Source organism: Populus euphratica, unplaced genomic scaffold (assembly GCF_000495115.2).
Source record: "Populus euphratica unplaced genomic scaffold, PopEup_1.0 scaffold2.1, whole genome shotgun sequence".
NCBI lineage: Eukaryota > Viridiplantae > Streptophyta > Magnoliopsida > Malpighiales > Salicaceae > Populus > Populus euphratica.
The window spans coordinates 487,496-504,827 of record NW_011499846.1 but is presented as its reverse complement, the minus strand read 5'-3'; the positions used below and the strand labels follow the sequence as shown (position 1 = coordinate 504,827).

Sequence of the window (17,332 nt, the reverse complement as noted above, 5' to 3'; positions counted from 1 at the left end):
TTTTTTATAAAACAAAACCAAGCTATTTTTGTTAAGAAATAAATAATTAAGGGTTATACCTAATTTTTTTTAATAAGATTGGGTTAAACTCAGAAACTATGAAAATATGAAATTGAACATCAAATAATAACTTTTGAGGAGCAGCATACTTAACGGAAGTGATCCAACGTCATCAACTCCTCCTCGTAGAATGAAAAACACAAGCACAGTAAAAACAAAACAAATAGACACACACTGGCTTCCTTTTACAGTTTTCTTGTCTCGCGGCAAATGATTTAGTTCTATCTGTTTATCTTTACAGGTTTCTCTCTCACACACACCACTCCCTCTCTCTCTCTCTCTCTCTCTCTCAACTCGCTTTGCTTCTTTTTATTTTTTTGCTAGCTTCGCTCTTGCAACAGTGACGAGACTGTAAAAATGGAGAGGAAGCAGGGGTTCTTTTCAGTTGTTAGAGGACTATCACCGGGGAGGTCACGAGCGAAGAGTCCGGCGAGGAGTGCATCACCGATGTCTAGTTTGTTAAGGAGGAGAAAAGGACATGGACAGCACGTGGCAAAGCCAGAGCCCTTGATCATTCCTAGATCAGGGAGCTTGAGGCCAGCGGAAGCTTTATCACCGTTGAAAGAGGGACCAGATCAAGATGACGGTGGAGATTCAAGGATGGAAGGTAAGTGGGGCCAGTGGATGAAAGGACAACTTTCAAGAGGAGGACCGTCTTCAGTCGTATCTTCCTCATCAAATGCTTGTAATAACACTAGTAAACGGTCCGATCTGAGGTTATTGCTTGGTGTCTTGGGTGCCCCGCTTGCTCCGGTTCACGTTAGCACTGCTGAGCCATTGCCTCACCTTAGTATAAAAGATACTCCCATTGTGAGTCCCTTCTCTCTCTCTAGCAATTTTTCTCTGCGTTAGTTTGTATACTGAATTATATGATTGCTTAAAAATAACAAAAAAAAAAAGTGTGTTTTCTGGATTTCTGCTATTTTTTAATCGGTTTTCAGCATTAATTTACTTTACAGTAATGTCACTGCTTCAGTTGAGTAAAATTACTGAGTTCTTATGCAAAAAGTTGATTCCTTTGATGAAATGTTGAAATCAAAGTGGGTTTCTTTGTTTTCATTTCATGCTTGTTTAGGAGCAACATTTTTTTAAGAAAAAAACGATGTTTGTTGATAGAATCACTCGGAAGATTTTGCGGTTCTCGGAGCTGTAACTATCAATATTTACAGCATTGGAAAAAAGATAGAAACAAGAATAAGAGAGAAAATCATATTCTGACGCACTAAAAGTGAAAAGAATATCTCTCTAATTCTCAAAAATATTTTCTTGTATCATTCTCCCTCCTATGCTGTAAGTTTTAGTAGTTACAGCTTGAGCATTATAGAGTTTCTCGAGACAATCACTCCTTTTTTGTGATGTAAGATTCTATTCCTTGGGTTTGTGTATCTGGAAATATACGCAATATGATATGATTACTCTATAATTTGTTGCTTGTGCTTGTAGTTAAAACAAAGGGGGAAATGTGTTTGGAATTATCTTTTTCTTCCTTTACTTTAAAAAAATAATAATAAAGATGGTGTTGATTAGTTGACTCGTTGCTATTGTTAGATTGATCGATGGAGTATGCTCTTTTATTTTAATAATATACATGCTGAGGTGGCTTTATGTTGGTGATTGCAGGAAACTTCATCTGCACAGTACATATTACAGCAGTATACAGCAGCATCAGGAGGGCAAAGGCTTCAGAATTCCATTCACAATGCGTATGCTATGGGGAAGGTGAGGATGATAGCTTCAGAATTTGAGACGGCTAACAAGGTCACTAGAAATAGGAACTCTTCCAAAGCTGCGGAGTCTGGTGGGTTTGTCTTGTGGCAAATGAATCCAGATATGTGGTATGTTGAGCTTGCGCTTGGTGGAAGCAAGGTTCATGCTGGCTGCAATGGGAAGCTTGTGTGGAGGCATACACCTTGGCTTGGTGCACATGCTGCTAAAGGTCCTGTTAGACCCTTGCGCCGTGCACTTCAGGTGAGATGCTTCTCATCTTTCACTCGTTTTACTACCTAACAAACAGGCAGTTCTTTGATCTAATGATTGGTTAAATGCTCATGTTCAATCCCAGGGCCTTGATCCAAGAACAACTGCAAGCATGTTTACTAATGCAAGATGCATTGGGGAGAAGAAGATCAATGGAGATGATTGCTTTATCCTCAAGATATGTGCAGATCCTGCAACTCTCAAGGCTAGGAGTGAAGGGCCAGCAGAGATCATAAGGCATGTTTTGTTTGGCTACTTCAGCCAGAAAACAGGACTCCTTGTTCATTTAGAAGACTCTCATTTGACCCGCATCCAGAACAATGGAGGTGACGCCGTTTACTGGGAGACCACAATCAATTCTTTCCTTGATGATTACAGGCTAGTGGATGGTATCATGATTGCTCATTCTGGGCGTTCAGTAGTAACCCTTTTCCGGTTTGGAGATACGGCAATGAGCCACACTAGGACCCGAATGGAAGAAGCATGGGCAATTGAAGAAGTGGCATTCAATGTCCCTGGCCTGTCCATGGACTGTTTTATTCCTCCTGCTGAATTAAGGTTTGCTTCTATTAGTGAAACCTGTGAGCTTCCTCGCAGTCAGAGGGTAAAGCCTGCTGCGACTGCTTCAGCCCATCGTGCTAAAGTTGCTGCACTAGAGAGATCTCACGAAAATGCTACTAACAATATGATGTGGAAAACAGATGTTTAGAGGGAAGGGGCGGGAAAGGGCTTGTGGTATCTTATCATCACACTGCTAGATTAGGCGTCTAGTTTTACTCTTACCAGCCAATTAGAAGGTGAACGGTAAAGGTAGGAACTTATTAGTGGTTTTGTGAAGTATTGGCATTGAATCAATGTCCCTTTGAATTTGTAAATAGAGAATAGTCATTTACATATTTTCTCAGGTTCTGGTTGAAAACTTATTCTCAAGTAAGTATTCTATCATGGAGCCAGATCTTGTGTATGGTGGGTGACTGTGCTCGAGTTCTCTGTGCGTTCCGTTGACTGACGCTGGTGCAGAAATTTAGGTAGATAATTTCTGTATGGACTCCCCAGCCTGGGCGATTACCTTACCGGTTTGTCAGGGCACAAGCCTCGATGGTCCCTAGCCATGATTTTGCTTCATGCCTCGCGGTATTGTTGTCATCAATTGGGTGAACAACCGTACCAAACCTGGTTTTAAATAGGGTTTTGTTTTGAATTTGTTTTCCCAAAACAATGTTGTTCTGGTTTTAAAAAATGAGGTTGGCCCAATTAAGTGCTGACTGAAGAATTGACCCAATCAGTTTGTGATCTGGATCTGAATGTTGTAAGTATGATTTTAGGGTTCTCCAAAATATACAACCAATTTCTTTTAAACCAACTCTGTGTTGCTCCAAACTGTTGATTAATGTGGCATGGGAGAAGGAAGTACTTGGTCTTGAGCTTGAGAAGAATAAAAAGAATGATTAGGGACTTTTAAGCTCGAGGAAAATAAAATTGAAAACTAATTAGTCTCTTCGAAGCTTGAGTGATCAGAATCGCCCTTGGTGCTTAAGCTAAGTAAAATCCGTGCAATGTGAAAGTTTGAAGTATACCTTGGAAGGAAAAAGGGAGCTTTAATCATGCAAAATACACCAAGTTACGCGTTACGGACCTGGAAATCAGGACTCGGTCACTGACTGCGCGAGAGGGAACCTTACTGCTTTGTTAGGGTTGTGAGATTGCCAGATAAAAGGCAAGATTTTCGTTTTTTTTTTTTCTTTCTATTTTTGTTGATTATTTGTCAATATGCATAGTTTTTCCCTTTTTTCCAAGAAAACATTTCAGCCTTGAACAGCCCGAAAAGTTCCAAGTAGGTGCCAAATTAGAGCAGTTCTCCACAACAGAAACGTATCTTAAAGGTGCCATAATCTGTTATGGAGAGTATTAATGCTTTATGGATGCCATGATTCAGCATATGGAGTCGTGAAAATGGTGCTTGGAGGAGGTTCTCTCCACCTTGTGCCATGCCCAGAATGCTACACGTTAGACAGTTCTTTCCACCATCTTAGTTGGAAGAATCAGATATGATGGTCACGAATTTAACATGGAACCATCATTCATTGCTTGTAAAGAAATATTTCTAGTATCGGTACTACAACTATTTGTAGGCATTAAACATGTTTACTCTTCCTCTGAGACAAAATGATGGAGCCTATGCCTATTATCAGTGTAGCTGTTCAGCATTCTCAAGAATCTGAACTACCTCTCTTTTTATTTGATATTGATGTAGGAAAAAACCAAATCGTTTCTTTGGATACTTTCAACATTTGACTCAAGAAATTGGTGGAAAGAAAACATTCAAACTTTTATTCAAAAAGTTACAGAAGCAAACTATGTCTACCTTTTCTACAGAGTCTAATGTGGCTGCATTGCCTTTGCTTTAGATAGATTAAAATCCGTATGCCTGCTTTTTAGTCTCTCCAAGCTTCTGTTCTCAGATTTGTTAGTTATGGAGTTAGTATGTGATTGAAGCTATAAGTTGAAGAATGTGAAGGGACCATGTCCCATGTTCACCCTGTGGTCCCTCACTCCCTTTTGCAGCCCACTTGAGATCACGTTACAGTAACCATTATCATAACTTGGAAGTGGAAGAAATCAGGGGAGAATGCAGGCTAATGGTTAAGATTTTAACTCTATGCATATGGCATCCATCACTTCAGTCTTGCATAGTTTGTGCGATTGTGGTGAAAAGGGGAAAGTTTTCCTAATTAGAAGAAACTAAACCCTCACCAAAGTTGCAGTTGGTTTAGTGACCATCGACATTTGTTGATAAGCTTCTCTCCTGTCAGTGTTTTATGTTTTGCACTTTTGCATGCAGTTATGGTTAAACTAGTTAAACTAGTTTTCTAACGAAAATGCGACCGTGAGAGTGTGATGGAAAAGCTGATGAAGGAACTCAAACGAAAATGTAGATTCTGGACGGCATGGTGAAGAGCCCGTATAGAAAATCAGGAAACTTTGTTGTGATTAATCTGAGTACGTTAACTGTTTTGTAACTTCTAGGAATCTGCGAAAACTTATCTTGTTGCTTATGCGATCCCTTTAGAGGATCTGGAGAGTGAAAATAGTGAGATTCAAAAGCAAAGCAGAGCTGTTATGTGAGTTCAGGTCTAAAATGCTGAGTGATAGGACCAATTGCTCTATGAACTAGGTGCATGGAAGAGAAAATGATGTTTAATTTACGCGTTACTTGAGGTCCATAAACTGCTCGGGAAGATGAAGGTAATTGAAATTTCTCAATTGTATGGGTTTTGTGGGGTGAAGTAGTGTAGAGAGTATGTATCGTCCTCTCCTTAAGGCTGGCGAGGACCACTTGGTTTATGATGTGGGAACCCTTGGAGAGCATAGAAGAGAAAACAAAGCAAATCTATGGATTGTTTTATGTTCATTAACGGCTGAGAATAGATAATTCTTTTGATATTTAATGGGCTAGATTGACAATTGCTATTATTTTGGGTTTTGAGGGGTGGAGAAATTTAGATGATGCCACCTCCACTGGGCTCCGAATGATAAAATTTTTCTCTCATCCTGACATCTTACAGCATGGTGGTCATGGGATATCAGTTTCGTCCTTGTATAAGATATGTGGAATGCCTTTATACCCTTCAGAAGGATGAACATGAATAGCATCTTGTAACTATTGGATCTTCCATTCTCAAGCTCATAAACAGATGCAGCAAGGTACAAACTCTGTCAGAGCTGCTAGTGAAACAATGCAAGAATAATGTCCATTGAGGTTAAGAAAAAGAGAGAGTGGTACTTCACGGTGACCGAGCTCAGTGTCACTGCTTGGAGACCTAGCTAGATGCTGCCATTAGTGACTTAACTAGAGCTCCCTGCCTGTCCTCTCCTGCAAATTCTCACAGCAAGAGTCCATGAAGAAGATCGCAGGCCATTGACATAAAAGGTTTGGCCCAAGGCAGCTTGATGGACTCTATAATATTCCTGAATGGCTGCATCGAGACTGATACTACGTGTGAAAATTCAATACTACGCAAGCACGAATGATCAGCAAACAGATGGAAGCCTCGTGGCTTTTTGCCACCGTCAAGTCAAAAACGTCAAGAAATCAGCGCAAGCATGCCTATAAGAGTTGCAATTACAAGCAGCAAAAATATGATGAAATGATGAGAATTACGTTAGAGAAAAAGGGTTTTTTTTTTTTTCTGAGGCATGAATTAGCTTTTATCAAACACCTATGTATATAGCAAAGTTATTAAAACCCGGCCCATCTCATGACCAGCTTAAAGCCCTGGATAGAATTGATTAACTTTATTTGACCCAATAAATTTAAAATAATATTATTTTAGAATTTTAAAAAAAGTTTTAAAAAAGTTATTTAAAAAAAATACAAGAAAAATAATTAAATACTAAACACATCAAGTCAATTCTTATCTAGTAAATTCAAGTCGAGTAGAGAATCGGTTCAACTAATTACTAAGTGAACATTGATGCATTCTTGCACAGCTTTATATCACAATATATTTAAGTGTATGATAACAACGAATTCTTTGTTAAACTTGCGTGCCTGTTTCTTGAAGTTTTTAGTGGCAATATCTATGCAAGTGAGTCACTTTGGCTTGCAACTTGCCAGGGCTGCCCACCATGGGAGAGGAGCCAGCCATCACAGAATCAAAGAGAATGGAATCTCATGCTATTACATGCTGAAGCAGAGAAACTGCGATTTGTGACTTCCAATTTTAAAGTGGTGATCTCAGTATCTTTGATATACTTTTTCGGCCACTTGCTTTCTGCAGGTGTGTGGAATGGAACTCCTCAGACAATAATGCAGACCATGATGCTTATTTTATTAAACAAGAGAATGTAGTCCCATGCACGCAGAGTTTGATCAATTGCTGGAATATTTTCAGTTATTTTTTCTTATATTATTCAAGTGGGCGAACATGTGAGGTTAGCACCACTAGTTATGTTAAAGTTATGAGAAAATATATATATATAATAAATAATCATGAATTACAATTACATTGCAAATTTTTTTAAAAAAATATGGATAATGTTTTTACTACTGTTAATTTGTAGATTTATAACCATGATTTTTTATGATTCATTGATTTTTTTTTTTAATGTTTGTAGTTAAATTAGAATGCATCTAATTTAGATCAATTGATGACAGTTCATTGATTCTTTTAGTGCGAGTTTAAAAGTGTTTTCTATTTTAAAATAAAATAAAATATTTTTTATTTATAAAATCAGCATATTAATATTATTAAAAAATATAAAAAAATTATTAATGAGATATTTTATTGCACACTCAACGAGGCAGCAAGGGAAAGCACCCTATAATTACAGTCATCAAACTTGCAAGCTCCACGTGAAGCCAGATTTGAGTTAGCTAGGCTAGGCCCCTGCGTCCATCACTTCATGGCCCCAGCACAAGTCTGCTATGATTAAGCTAAACCAGGTGGCGTGGATTAACTTGTCTGTTGACCCCACCCATAAAAGACAAATAAATGTTTGTTGTGAATCTTGAACAGCGGTTCGCCAATTCCCTCCCTCCCTCACTTGCAGAAGCCCACGTCCCCATATTTGTATCGTGTGATTATAAAGAAAAAATTAATAATAGAGCATTCAACTACCTTTCTCGACTTGTCGTTTTGTTATGGCAGGTAGAGAGAGGAGGTATAATTTTTCTTTTAGATTTGTTTTTTATTTTTAATAGTAGCATGATAAAATTATAGAAAAAAATATTCTTTTAAGCAAAAAAAATAATTTAAAAATTGAATTAAGAGATTGACAATTGAAACGTTGGTGGGCAGCGGGCACTAGCACTCCGTTATATATAGATGGATAGATATCACCAGAGTTTGCCAAGAAAAGATTGCTAGAATCTCTGCATGTGTGACCACAGACAGTGAGCCAGGCCTGAAAAAATCATTAAACCATCCCATACTGTCGTCCACGCCACCTATATAACAATCTTCAAGAATCGGCACCATAGAAACCTAACACAGCAAACAAGTTTGCGAGACAGTGAAGATTTACCCTTGGTTAGAACTTAGAATCTTGTCTAGAAAATGAGCTGGTGGTGGGCAGGAGCTCTTGGAGCTGCCAGGGTAATAAAGATTAAACCAATTACCCCATTTACAAATCTTTATCACTTTAATATTTGAAGTTGATATTTATGTTTTAATTTAACATTAATTTCATCTGTTGGCAAATGTTTTGCAGAAGCAATCTGAAAATGGAGACACATCACGAGGACACCAGAGCGTGGCTTTAGTGGTAGGAGTAACTGGCATTGTTGGCAACAGCTTGGCTGAAATCCTACCACTCTCCGACACGCCTGGTGGTCCATGGAAAGTCTACGGAGTGGCCCGTCGTCCACGGCCAAACTGGAACCTAGACCACCCAGTTGAATACATTCAATGTGACATCTCTGACACGGCCGAAACTCAAGCAAAACTCTCCCAGCTAACTGATGTTACTCACATTTTTTATGTCACATGGGCCCTCCGATTCACGGAGGCTGAGAACATCCAAGCTAATAACCTCATGTTCCGCAATGTCCTTCAGGCTGTTATCCCCAACGCCCCCAATCTCAAACATGTTTGCCTCCAAACTGGTCTCAAACACTATGTTGGTCCGTTCGAGTTGGTAGGTAAGATAGAACCACATGACACTCCTTACACGGAAGATCTGCCCAGATTAAACGCACCCAACTTTTACTACGATTTAGAAGATATTTTAGCTGAGGAAGTGGCAACGAAAGAGGGAGTGACTTGGTCTGTGCACAGGCCGCATACAATTTTTGGGTTTTCTCCATATAGTTTGATGAACATGATGGGCACTCTCTCTGTTTACGCGGCTATATGTAAACATGAAGGGATGCCTTTACTATTCCCCGGGACTGAATCTGTTTGGAATGCTTATTCCATCGCCTCTGATGCAGATCTGATTGCTGAGCAGGAAATTTGGGCAGCTGTGGATCCTAATGCACAAAATGAAGCGTTTAACATCCACAATGGAGATGTTTTTAAGTGGAAGCATTTGTGGAAGGTTTTGGCCGAACAGTTTGGGATAGAAAAATATGGGTTGCCTGAGAGTGGGAAGAAAGTGAGCTTGACGGAGTTGATGAAGGATAAAGGAGCAGTGTGGGAGAAAATTGTGAAGGATAATCAGCTGTTGCCTAACAAGTTGGAGGAGGTCGGGGTGTGGTGGTTCGCCGATTTTGTGTTGGGTGCAGAGTCCATTATTTCGTGTATGAATAAGAGCAAGGAGCATGGGTTTCTAGGGTTTAGAAATTCCAAGAATTCCTTGATTTCGTGGGTGGATAAATTGAAGGCTCACAAGATCGTGCCTTGAGTTTAGTGGATTTAGGTTGCTGGTCTTTTTGCTGCTGTCATGTTGTTTTAAAAAATAATTTGGAAGATTGGTGGATTTTCTTATTGTTGATGATTTCTATTAAAGCATATCTGAATTCTGAAGAAAAAATGTTTTTGCTAGAGGTCTCTCTCTTTGTTCTTAATTTTATAAGAAAAAACTCCGACTGGGCTGGAATTAATATTAGTTAACAACCTGTCTAGGCTGCCTCCCTTCGAGGTCAGGGTCCAGAGCCCACAAGACAGGTAACTTAAAGTTACAATTCTTTAACCGGAGTTTACCCCCCTGTCATCTCAGATTTTGGTTGTTTATATAATAGTAATTACAAGTTTATATATTTTTAAAATATATAAAATTAATTATAATATTTAAGTTCATCTGGATATCCATATTATACTAAAAAAAAAGTTACAACTCTTCCTATAATACAATACAAGTCGAATTTAAAAAACAAGAAGAAGCATGTATCAAGAAATATAATTATTTGATATTTTTTAAATTTTGATTTTTTTATTTTAAATTTTAAATTAAATTATATTAAAATTATTTTAATATGACTCAATCCACCCTAGCTAAATTGTTCCACGTAGTTAACCAAAAAAGTCTAAAGATATGTTGAATCAAATAAAAAATTGAGACAAAAACTCGATTAATTATACCAATTTTGTATGCCATGGGTTACTAAGTGCAAGCAACAAAACCCACTGAGTCATAAAATGCACAAGTTGATGGTGTTGTTGGTGCAGTCAACAGGGACTAACTTGATACCAATTCGATAGATGGAGGGTGTATTTGTAGATTACAATTTTGTGTTTGCCTGATTTTGTACTATGGAAAGGTAGAAGATTGGTATTTTTGTTGTGTTTACTTGCTTCTAATCATCCGAGTCAGCAGAGTGTCATGCACAAGCTGTCGAAACACGAAAGTTTGGTTGATATGATATAGAAAACAAGCAGAAAAAAATTATAACCAAAGGGGATTTTTTTAACAGTAAAAACTCATTTCCTTTAGTTTTTTTTTTTTTAATTTAACAAGTTCAATCAAATTACATGCTAATCCTCTAAATTAATGTTAAATTTAATTAAAATTAAAAATCGAATCACGTTTCTTATCATTACTTTTGTCGGATAATCCCGACAGGCAGGCTTTACTAGAAAACTCTATCTTGTTGTCACGTATGTCATGGCTCGCGTCACGTAGCTCTCGTTTTCACGCGAGAACCAATTTTAATACGGCGATTCCGAAAATCAAAACATATCCAGAAGCAACAGCGAGTTAAGTCCGAAAATCAAAACATATCCAGAAGCAACGAGTTAACATGAGCTGGTGGTGGTCTGGTGCTATTGGCGCTGCCAAGGTAAGAATGGAACAATCCTCTTTCTAGCTATGATACATCCACGCCCGTGTTAATAAATAAAACTCATCTGTTGTATTTGATTCAATCCGCAGAAAAGATCCGAAGAAGATGAAGCACCACGAGGTTACCAAAGCGTGGCCCTGATTTTAGGAGTTACGGGGATTGTCGGCAACAGTTTGGCGGAGATTCTCCCACTTTCCGACACACCTGGTGGCCCATGGAAAGTTTACGGCGCGGCCCGACGTTCACGCCCCAACTGGAACGTGGATCATCCGGTGGAGTACATCCAGTGCGACATCTCCGATACCGCCGAAACCCAATCGAAGCTTTCTAAGCTGGCTGATGTGACCCACATCTTCTATGTTACCTGGGCCAGTAAACCCACGGAGGAGGAGAACTGCGAGATTAATGGTCTCATGTTCCGTAACGTCCTCCAGGCCGTTATACCAAACGCTCCCAATCTCCGCCATGTCTGCCTCCAAACAGGAGGGAAACAATATGTGGGTCCTTTTGAGCTGTATGGCAAGATTGAAGCTCATGATCCACCTTTCACGGAAGATCTGCCCCGATTAAATGCTCCCAACTTTTATTACACTTTAGAAGATGTTATGTTCGAGGAAGTGGCAAAGAAAGAAGGAGTGACTTGGTCCGTTCACCGGCCTGATGTTATCTTTGGGTTTTCGCCTTACAGCTTGATGAATTTGATTGTCACTATTTCTGTTTACGCTGCAATATGCAAGCACGAGGGAGCTCCTTTAATCTTTCGTGGATCAAAAGAGGCATGGAATGGTTACGCAATTGCTTCTGATGCAGATCTGATTGCAGAGCATGAAATTTGGGCGTGTGTTGATCCTAATGCACAAAATGAAGCTTTTAATATCCACAACGGAGATCTGTTCAAATGGAAGCATTTGTGGAGGATTTTAGCAGAAGAATTTGGGATCGAAGAATATGGATTTGAAGAGGGCGAGAGTAGTATAACATTCGCCGAGGCGATGAAAGATAAGGAACAAGTGTGGGAGGAAATTGTGAAGAAGAATCAGCTACTGCCAAACAAGCTAGAGCAAGTTGGGGGATGGTGGTTTGCAGATTTGATATTCGGAGGTCCGGGTATCGTCACGAATTTGAACAAGACCAAGGAACATGGATTTTTGGGATTTCGAAATTCCAAGAAATCTTTTGTTTCGTGGTTAGACAAGATGAAAGATTACAAGGTTGTGCCTTGATTCGGGTGGTGCTCTATTTGCTTTAGAGAATAAACTCGGAGATTTGAGGCATTTTGTTCTGTATCAGGGTTTGTAATCACATTGTCGTCCTGATTCGGAATTGTAAAAAAAAACCCTGCTGTATGAGGTGTCGAATCAACTCGCCGGCATTGAATAAACATGTGTCAATTATTTTATTTTACTTTTTTTCTGTCTTGTGAATGATCCTATCGAGTTTATTCGAGGTGGTTGGATTATTAAAATTCAACCCGGGATCAAGTTTTGAGTCATGGTTAAATTGCCCGACCGGAGTGGCAACTATGTTTGTAATCGAATCAAATTGCATTCGGAGCTGGTCTAGTTCTATCTCCCTGTAAAATCCTAGTAATTTAGTTGATTTAATCTTGCTTGCTGCCAAGGGCTTGGGTTTTTCGTTGGAGTGCTAGAAAAGATTTACCGTGGAGTGAAATCATCATTTTATTTTTGGGTGGGAAAAAATAAAAGCCTTTGTTATGAGGAACAAAGGGTAATTTGATTTTTTGCTGATTCTACTAGTCATTAAAAAATTATCCCAAGATATTTTAGTAAAAGGGTAATTTGATTTTTTGCTGATTCTAAAAAATTATCCCAAGATATTTAAGTATTTTTCAACCTGTTCTAAATCGTTCATTTCACTTGGATCCATCTCTTGCCAAGATATGATTCTGATTGATATTGTGATGTAGACAAGTTAAAATAATAATAAAAAATACTAAAACAAAAATAAATTTTATATCTTTTAAAAATAAATATAATTTTTAGAAATATGTAAAAACAGAAGTGATAACATTCTCAAATGGATAAATACACAACAAAAGAAGAAAAGTAAACGTGATCTTACACTAACAAATGAAAACAAGAATTTGAGAAGCAAGGTTATATCTTAATTAGTTAGGTTTTTAGTTTGTTTTTTAAAATTTATTTAGTTCAATTTTACAAATTTCAATGTTAAACTTTAAAATTATTAAAAAATTATATAATAGTTAATTTTAAAATTTATAAAATTAATTAAAATACATACAAGTTAATTTAAGCACTCATATTAATTAAAAAAAAATAAGCAACTGAATTCATAATTTGTGTAAAATTAGTCTATTGTAGTTTAATTCTAGATGCCTGTTAAATTACTAGACGCCATCAGCATAAAAATTTAGCTTGTGATCTGAATGTATTTTGTCACGAATTAAGTCATTATACCATATAGTGATAGAAAATTCAAGGGGAAAGAGGAGTTTATAATGACTTAATCTTTATAACTTAACATAAATAATTAATAAATCCATGTAATATAAAGTTTAACAACTCGGTTTTTTTATCAACATTAATCGTGGGTTGATTAAATATTTTTTGTTAAAAAATACCTCCTCTCCTTGCCAATATTTTTCCTTTTATCTACTTCTCGTTTCTGTTTTTATATTTCTTCGAAAAGGAAAGAAATTGAAAACTAACATTAAATTAAAGAAAATGAATAAGATGATAATTAATTAATAAGTTTTATTAAATTACATAAATTAAATTATATTTAACATGCATAGAATGATCAAATTTAAAAGAATTAAGATAATATGAAGATAAGGTGTTGACGCGGCGAAACGATTTGTTTTCAGGATTGCATGATTAAGTTTGATCAAGCAGATAAAAGCATGTGTGTGTTTTTTTAAACTCTTTTCTCGAATTCACTTTTATTTTATTTTTTTTGTTTTTTTTTATTATTAGTATTAGTAATGGTATTTATTTTATTTTTTAAGGTAACAAAGTATTTATTAAATTATAATTATGACATACAATTAATATTTAACACAATTATAATGTAATTAATTAAATTATTGATTGATAAAATAAATTATTAAAGTACACTAAAAATTAATAACTCAAATTTGAAAATACTATAATTATCTGAGGAATTTTAAAATATATATTTATATTATTGATTAGTTTTAGTTATATATTTAATATATTTTTATATCAGTTTTAATTTCATTAATTTTCTAACTAATAATTTATATTAAAATTACTTGATATAAAACATTAAATACCTTACAAAACAATGTTGTTTTTTATAAGATAAATAAATTTAAAAAAATAAAAATAAAAATACAGAGTTGAAAATTTTAAAAATAAAATTAATATAAAATGTTTTTTATATAAAAAAAAAATCAAGCTATAATATAGCAATGACATGGCTTAATTCATGATGTTGTCGGGATGCCAATTTAATCCAAACTCATGCACCGACCTGACCTAGTCCAATCCAAACTAGTAAATATTTTTTTATGATCATTTTATCCAATAGATAGTAGATATTGTATAAATTTTGTGAAACTCAATCCAAAATTCACTCGCACGTAATGAAAATATTTAACAAAATTTTAATATAATATATACATAAAACACACATAACAACATAATTTAAATAAACCTTAAACTTAGCTAGATGTCGAGTCCAAGTATATATGAATTTGAAAAAAGTGTCATATCAAACATTTTTAGACTTGGTCAAGCGTTGAGCTCGAATACACCCGAGGCTAGCTAAGCTACAAGACACAGAATCATGAGCCCAAACATATATGGGTTTACCAAGGCTGCTAAATTAAGCATCTTTGTGCTTAACCAAGCACTAAGCACCAAACCCAGACTGATATGAATCTTACAAAACTATCAAACCTAATATATTTTAACTCAATTAATTATTGATATTTCCTCTAATAAAATTAGATATATTATCTTTATAATAAAGTCACATATATTTAATGTTATTAAAAAAAAATATGACATTCGAGCCCTTCTTTCCGAAGAGGAATAGGAATAGGAATGATGAACCATATAAAGGGAGAGGTATAAGCAAAAAAGGGTAATCTCTCCATATTTTTTAATATTTCCTGGATATATATTTTAAGAGTCTCTCTCTCTACAAGATCTTTTTTTAAAAATATCTTGCACCTCATTTTTTTTATCTCTAAAAATATACTTATTTAAACATTAGATAATCCTCAAATCCAAGGAAAAGAGACTTTTCTACAAGTATTAGTTATTGGTCATTTTGATTATTCAAACTCAAGTATTTGATATCATTCACTTCTGGAAGAGTAAATCCAACTCCTATAATCAAAAGATTAAAGCATTGCTCTCAAGTTGCTTGTATTTTTCCAGCATCATCATTGACATTACATGTGAAAAAATGTTAAAATAGCTATTAATTATTCTTTCAGAGGTGGTTATTGACACCCCTAATCATTATCAAATATAGATAATCACGACACTTTTAGACAGGAACGCATAATAAACCTTGTCATAATCATTTTCATATCTTCTCCATCCAAGTTTTGACACCTTTTAATGCGGAGCAAAGAATGCTATATAGTAATTTGATTGTAATAGTTTAGAGCATGATTTTTTATACCTATCTATAGACATGGTAAAACAAGCAAATTTAAGTTATATATTTGCTAATTTTACAAAATATATTTAAGGTCTCGACCTCTAAGAAGAACAGGTGGGGTGGTAATCCAAACCATACAACATGTAAAATAATTTTAGTAATTATCAAAAAGAAAAGAAAGAGTCATTTTCCCGTCTAACACTTTAGTAAAATGAAAATTACCATGGCTAATGAGCTAATGGAAATAAAAATGTAAGTTTTTTATACATGAATAAATTATTCAAAATAATAATTCTAAAATTTTTAGTTTGAGGTTGATATTAATATATATATATATATATATGGTTATATGTAATATATATATATATATATATATGTGGTTATATGTTATTTTTTAAAAGTAATTTTTATTTGAAAATATATTAAAATATTTTTTCATGTTTTCTTGTTGACAACAACATGTTAAAATTATTTATTTAAAAAAAAAATAATTTAATATTTTTTAAAAACAAATAAACTTTTAGAAAAACTCAAAAGCAGAATGTTATAACACTCGCAAGCTTGAAAAACTTTGCATTTTAGTCCTACAAATTTTATTTTTTAATAGTTAAATACAACAACAAACTCAACCATCAAAAACACATAAATAATAATAATAATAACCTTAAGAAGTATAGTTTAACTTATTAAATCATGAGTTTAGTTTTTATAAGTCATTAGTTTAAGTACGATAAATTTTAAAGTCATTAAAAATTTATATAATTATTAATTTTAAAATCTGTAAAATTAATTAAGATAAATATAAATTACCCTTAACATTCTATTAATAATAAAAAAAAAATGAAGAAAGTACTTAAACAACCACTAACCCCTACCATAATGACACAATTAACCTTCCAACTGAGCAACACTAGGCAACTGAGGATATCGAATCCTCGTTGAAACATCAAATTTCCGGGAATCTCCGATACAGCGAAGACCGGTCAACTAAAGCCATCATGGATGGTACATGACAGATACCGTATTGTTCCACATTCTGAAAAGTAGGCTCCCCATTCATCCTTGTCTTGTAATTAACACGCAAAGAGTGATCAAATTTGACAGAATAAAGATAAGGCGTTGACGTGGCGAAACGATTGGTTTTCAGGATTGCATGGATTAAATGCGGTCAAGCGGACAAAAGCATGTTTGTGTGCTCTTTTCAAAACTCCTTTTTTAGAAACTCTTTTTTCGAGCTCACTTCTGGTATTAGTATTAGCAGCGGTATTTTTTTTTGTTTAAGATAACAAAGTATTTATTAAATTATAATTATGACATACGATTAATATCTAGCACAATTATTATGTAATTAATTAAATTACTGACTGCTAAAACATATTATTAAAGGACACCAAATCAATAAATTAATACCTCAAACTTGAAGTTACTATAATCATGAGAAAAAAAAATAAATTAATACCTCAAACTTGAAGTTACAATAATCATGAGAAATTTTTTTAAATTTTTATGCTTACATTGTTTAGGTAGTTTTAGCTATATATTTAAAATATTTTTAATATTAATTTTACTCTCATGCTATTTTGATCTTTTAACTAAGAATTTATTTTAAAACGATACTATTTTGATCTTTTAACTAAGAAAAAAATCAAGCTATATTATAGCACGGCATTTCTCAAGGTTACTGGAAATGGAAATGGTGGGGAAGGGTTCCATCATTTTCCAGGACGACTGCACGAAACACGCAATGACAATTCAAATTCATATACCATCCCCATCCTATCTAAACAAATGACACACACACACACACATATTACTCTTTCAGTAATAAATATTATCAAACTCAGTTATTAATTTATCTAGTTATAACAAACTTGCAAGGATAATTTTATAATCTCCGTGAAGTATCTACTATTATCTTATTAATTATTTATTGGAATCATGTTCAAAGAA

At 34.9% G+C, this 17,332-nt stretch overlaps 3 protein-coding genes and 1 long non-coding RNA gene across 4 annotated transcripts; 3 read left to right on the top strand and 1 right to left on the bottom strand.

The window, feature by feature from the left end:
* The first annotated feature begins 253 nt into the window (after nucleotides 1-253).
* LOC105128870 (uncharacterized) lies at nucleotides 254-2,933 on the top strand. The gene is made up of 3 exons (XM_011030717.1): nucleotides 254-870; nucleotides 1,681-2,028; nucleotides 2,123-2,933. The coding sequence occupies exons 1-3, from the start codon at nucleotides 418-420 to the stop codon at nucleotides 2,744-2,746; spliced, it is 1,425 nt and encodes a 474-aa protein (XP_011029019.1). The 5' UTR covers nucleotides 254-417; the 3' UTR covers nucleotides 2,747-2,933.
* Nucleotides 2,934-2,935: 2 nt separating this feature from the next.
* LOC105128864 (uncharacterized) lies at nucleotides 2,936-16,527 on the bottom strand. The gene is made up of 3 exons (XR_842959.1): nucleotides 16,517-16,527; nucleotides 16,001-16,006; nucleotides 2,936-3,016 (listed from the first exon to the last, which is right to left on the bottom strand). It is a non-coding gene; the product is annotated as an uncharacterized LOC105128864 (long non-coding RNA).
* Nucleotides 7,876-9,588, top strand: LOC105128848 (3-oxo-Delta(4,5)-steroid 5-beta-reductase-like). Its single transcript, XM_011030688.1, has 2 exons — nucleotides 7,876-8,135; nucleotides 8,251-9,588. Exons 1-2 carry the CDS (start codon nucleotides 8,097-8,099, stop codon nucleotides 9,382-9,384), a joined length of 1,173 nt encoding a protein of 390 aa, XP_011028990.1. The 5' UTR covers nucleotides 7,876-8,096; the 3' UTR covers nucleotides 9,385-9,588.
* On the top strand, nucleotides 10,607-12,364 carry LOC105128857 (3-oxo-Delta(4,5)-steroid 5-beta-reductase-like). The gene is made up of 3 exons (XM_011030700.1): nucleotides 10,607-10,668; nucleotides 10,707-10,759; nucleotides 10,852-12,364. The coding sequence occupies exons 2-3, from the start codon at nucleotides 10,721-10,723 to the stop codon at nucleotides 11,983-11,985; spliced, it is 1,173 nt and encodes a 390-aa protein (XP_011029002.1). The 5' UTR covers nucleotides 10,607-10,668; nucleotides 10,707-10,720; the 3' UTR covers nucleotides 11,986-12,364.
* Nucleotides 16,528-17,332: the final 805 nt, after the last annotated feature.

Excerpts from the sequence above, each read along its gene's own strand:
- LOC105128870 (XM_011030717.1), top strand. The coding sequence starts at position 418 with ATGGAGAGGAAGCAGGGGTTCTTTTCAGTTGTTAGAGGACTATCACCG. Across the intron at positions 871-1,680 it reads GTATAAAAGATACTCCCATT|GAAACTTCATCTGCACAGTA; the intron begins GTGAGTCCCTTC and ends TGGTGATTGCAG. Across the intron at positions 2,029-2,122 it reads CCTTGCGCCGTGCACTTCAG|GGCCTTGATCCAAGAACAAC; the intron begins GTGAGATGCTTC and ends GTTCAATCCCAG.
- LOC105128848 (XM_011030688.1), top strand. The coding sequence starts at position 8,097 with ATGAGCTGGTGGTGGGCAGGAGCTCTTGGAGCTGCCAGG. Across the intron at positions 8,136-8,250 it reads GAGCTCTTGGAGCTGCCAGG|AAGCAATCTGAAAATGGAGA; the intron begins GTAATAAAGATT and ends AATGTTTTGCAG.
- LOC105128857 (XM_011030700.1), top strand. The coding sequence starts at position 10,721 with ATGAGCTGGTGGTGGTCTGGTGCTATTGGCGCTGCCAAG. Across the intron at positions 10,760-10,851 it reads GTGCTATTGGCGCTGCCAAG|AAAAGATCCGAAGAAGATGA; the intron begins GTAAGAATGGAA and ends TTCAATCCGCAG.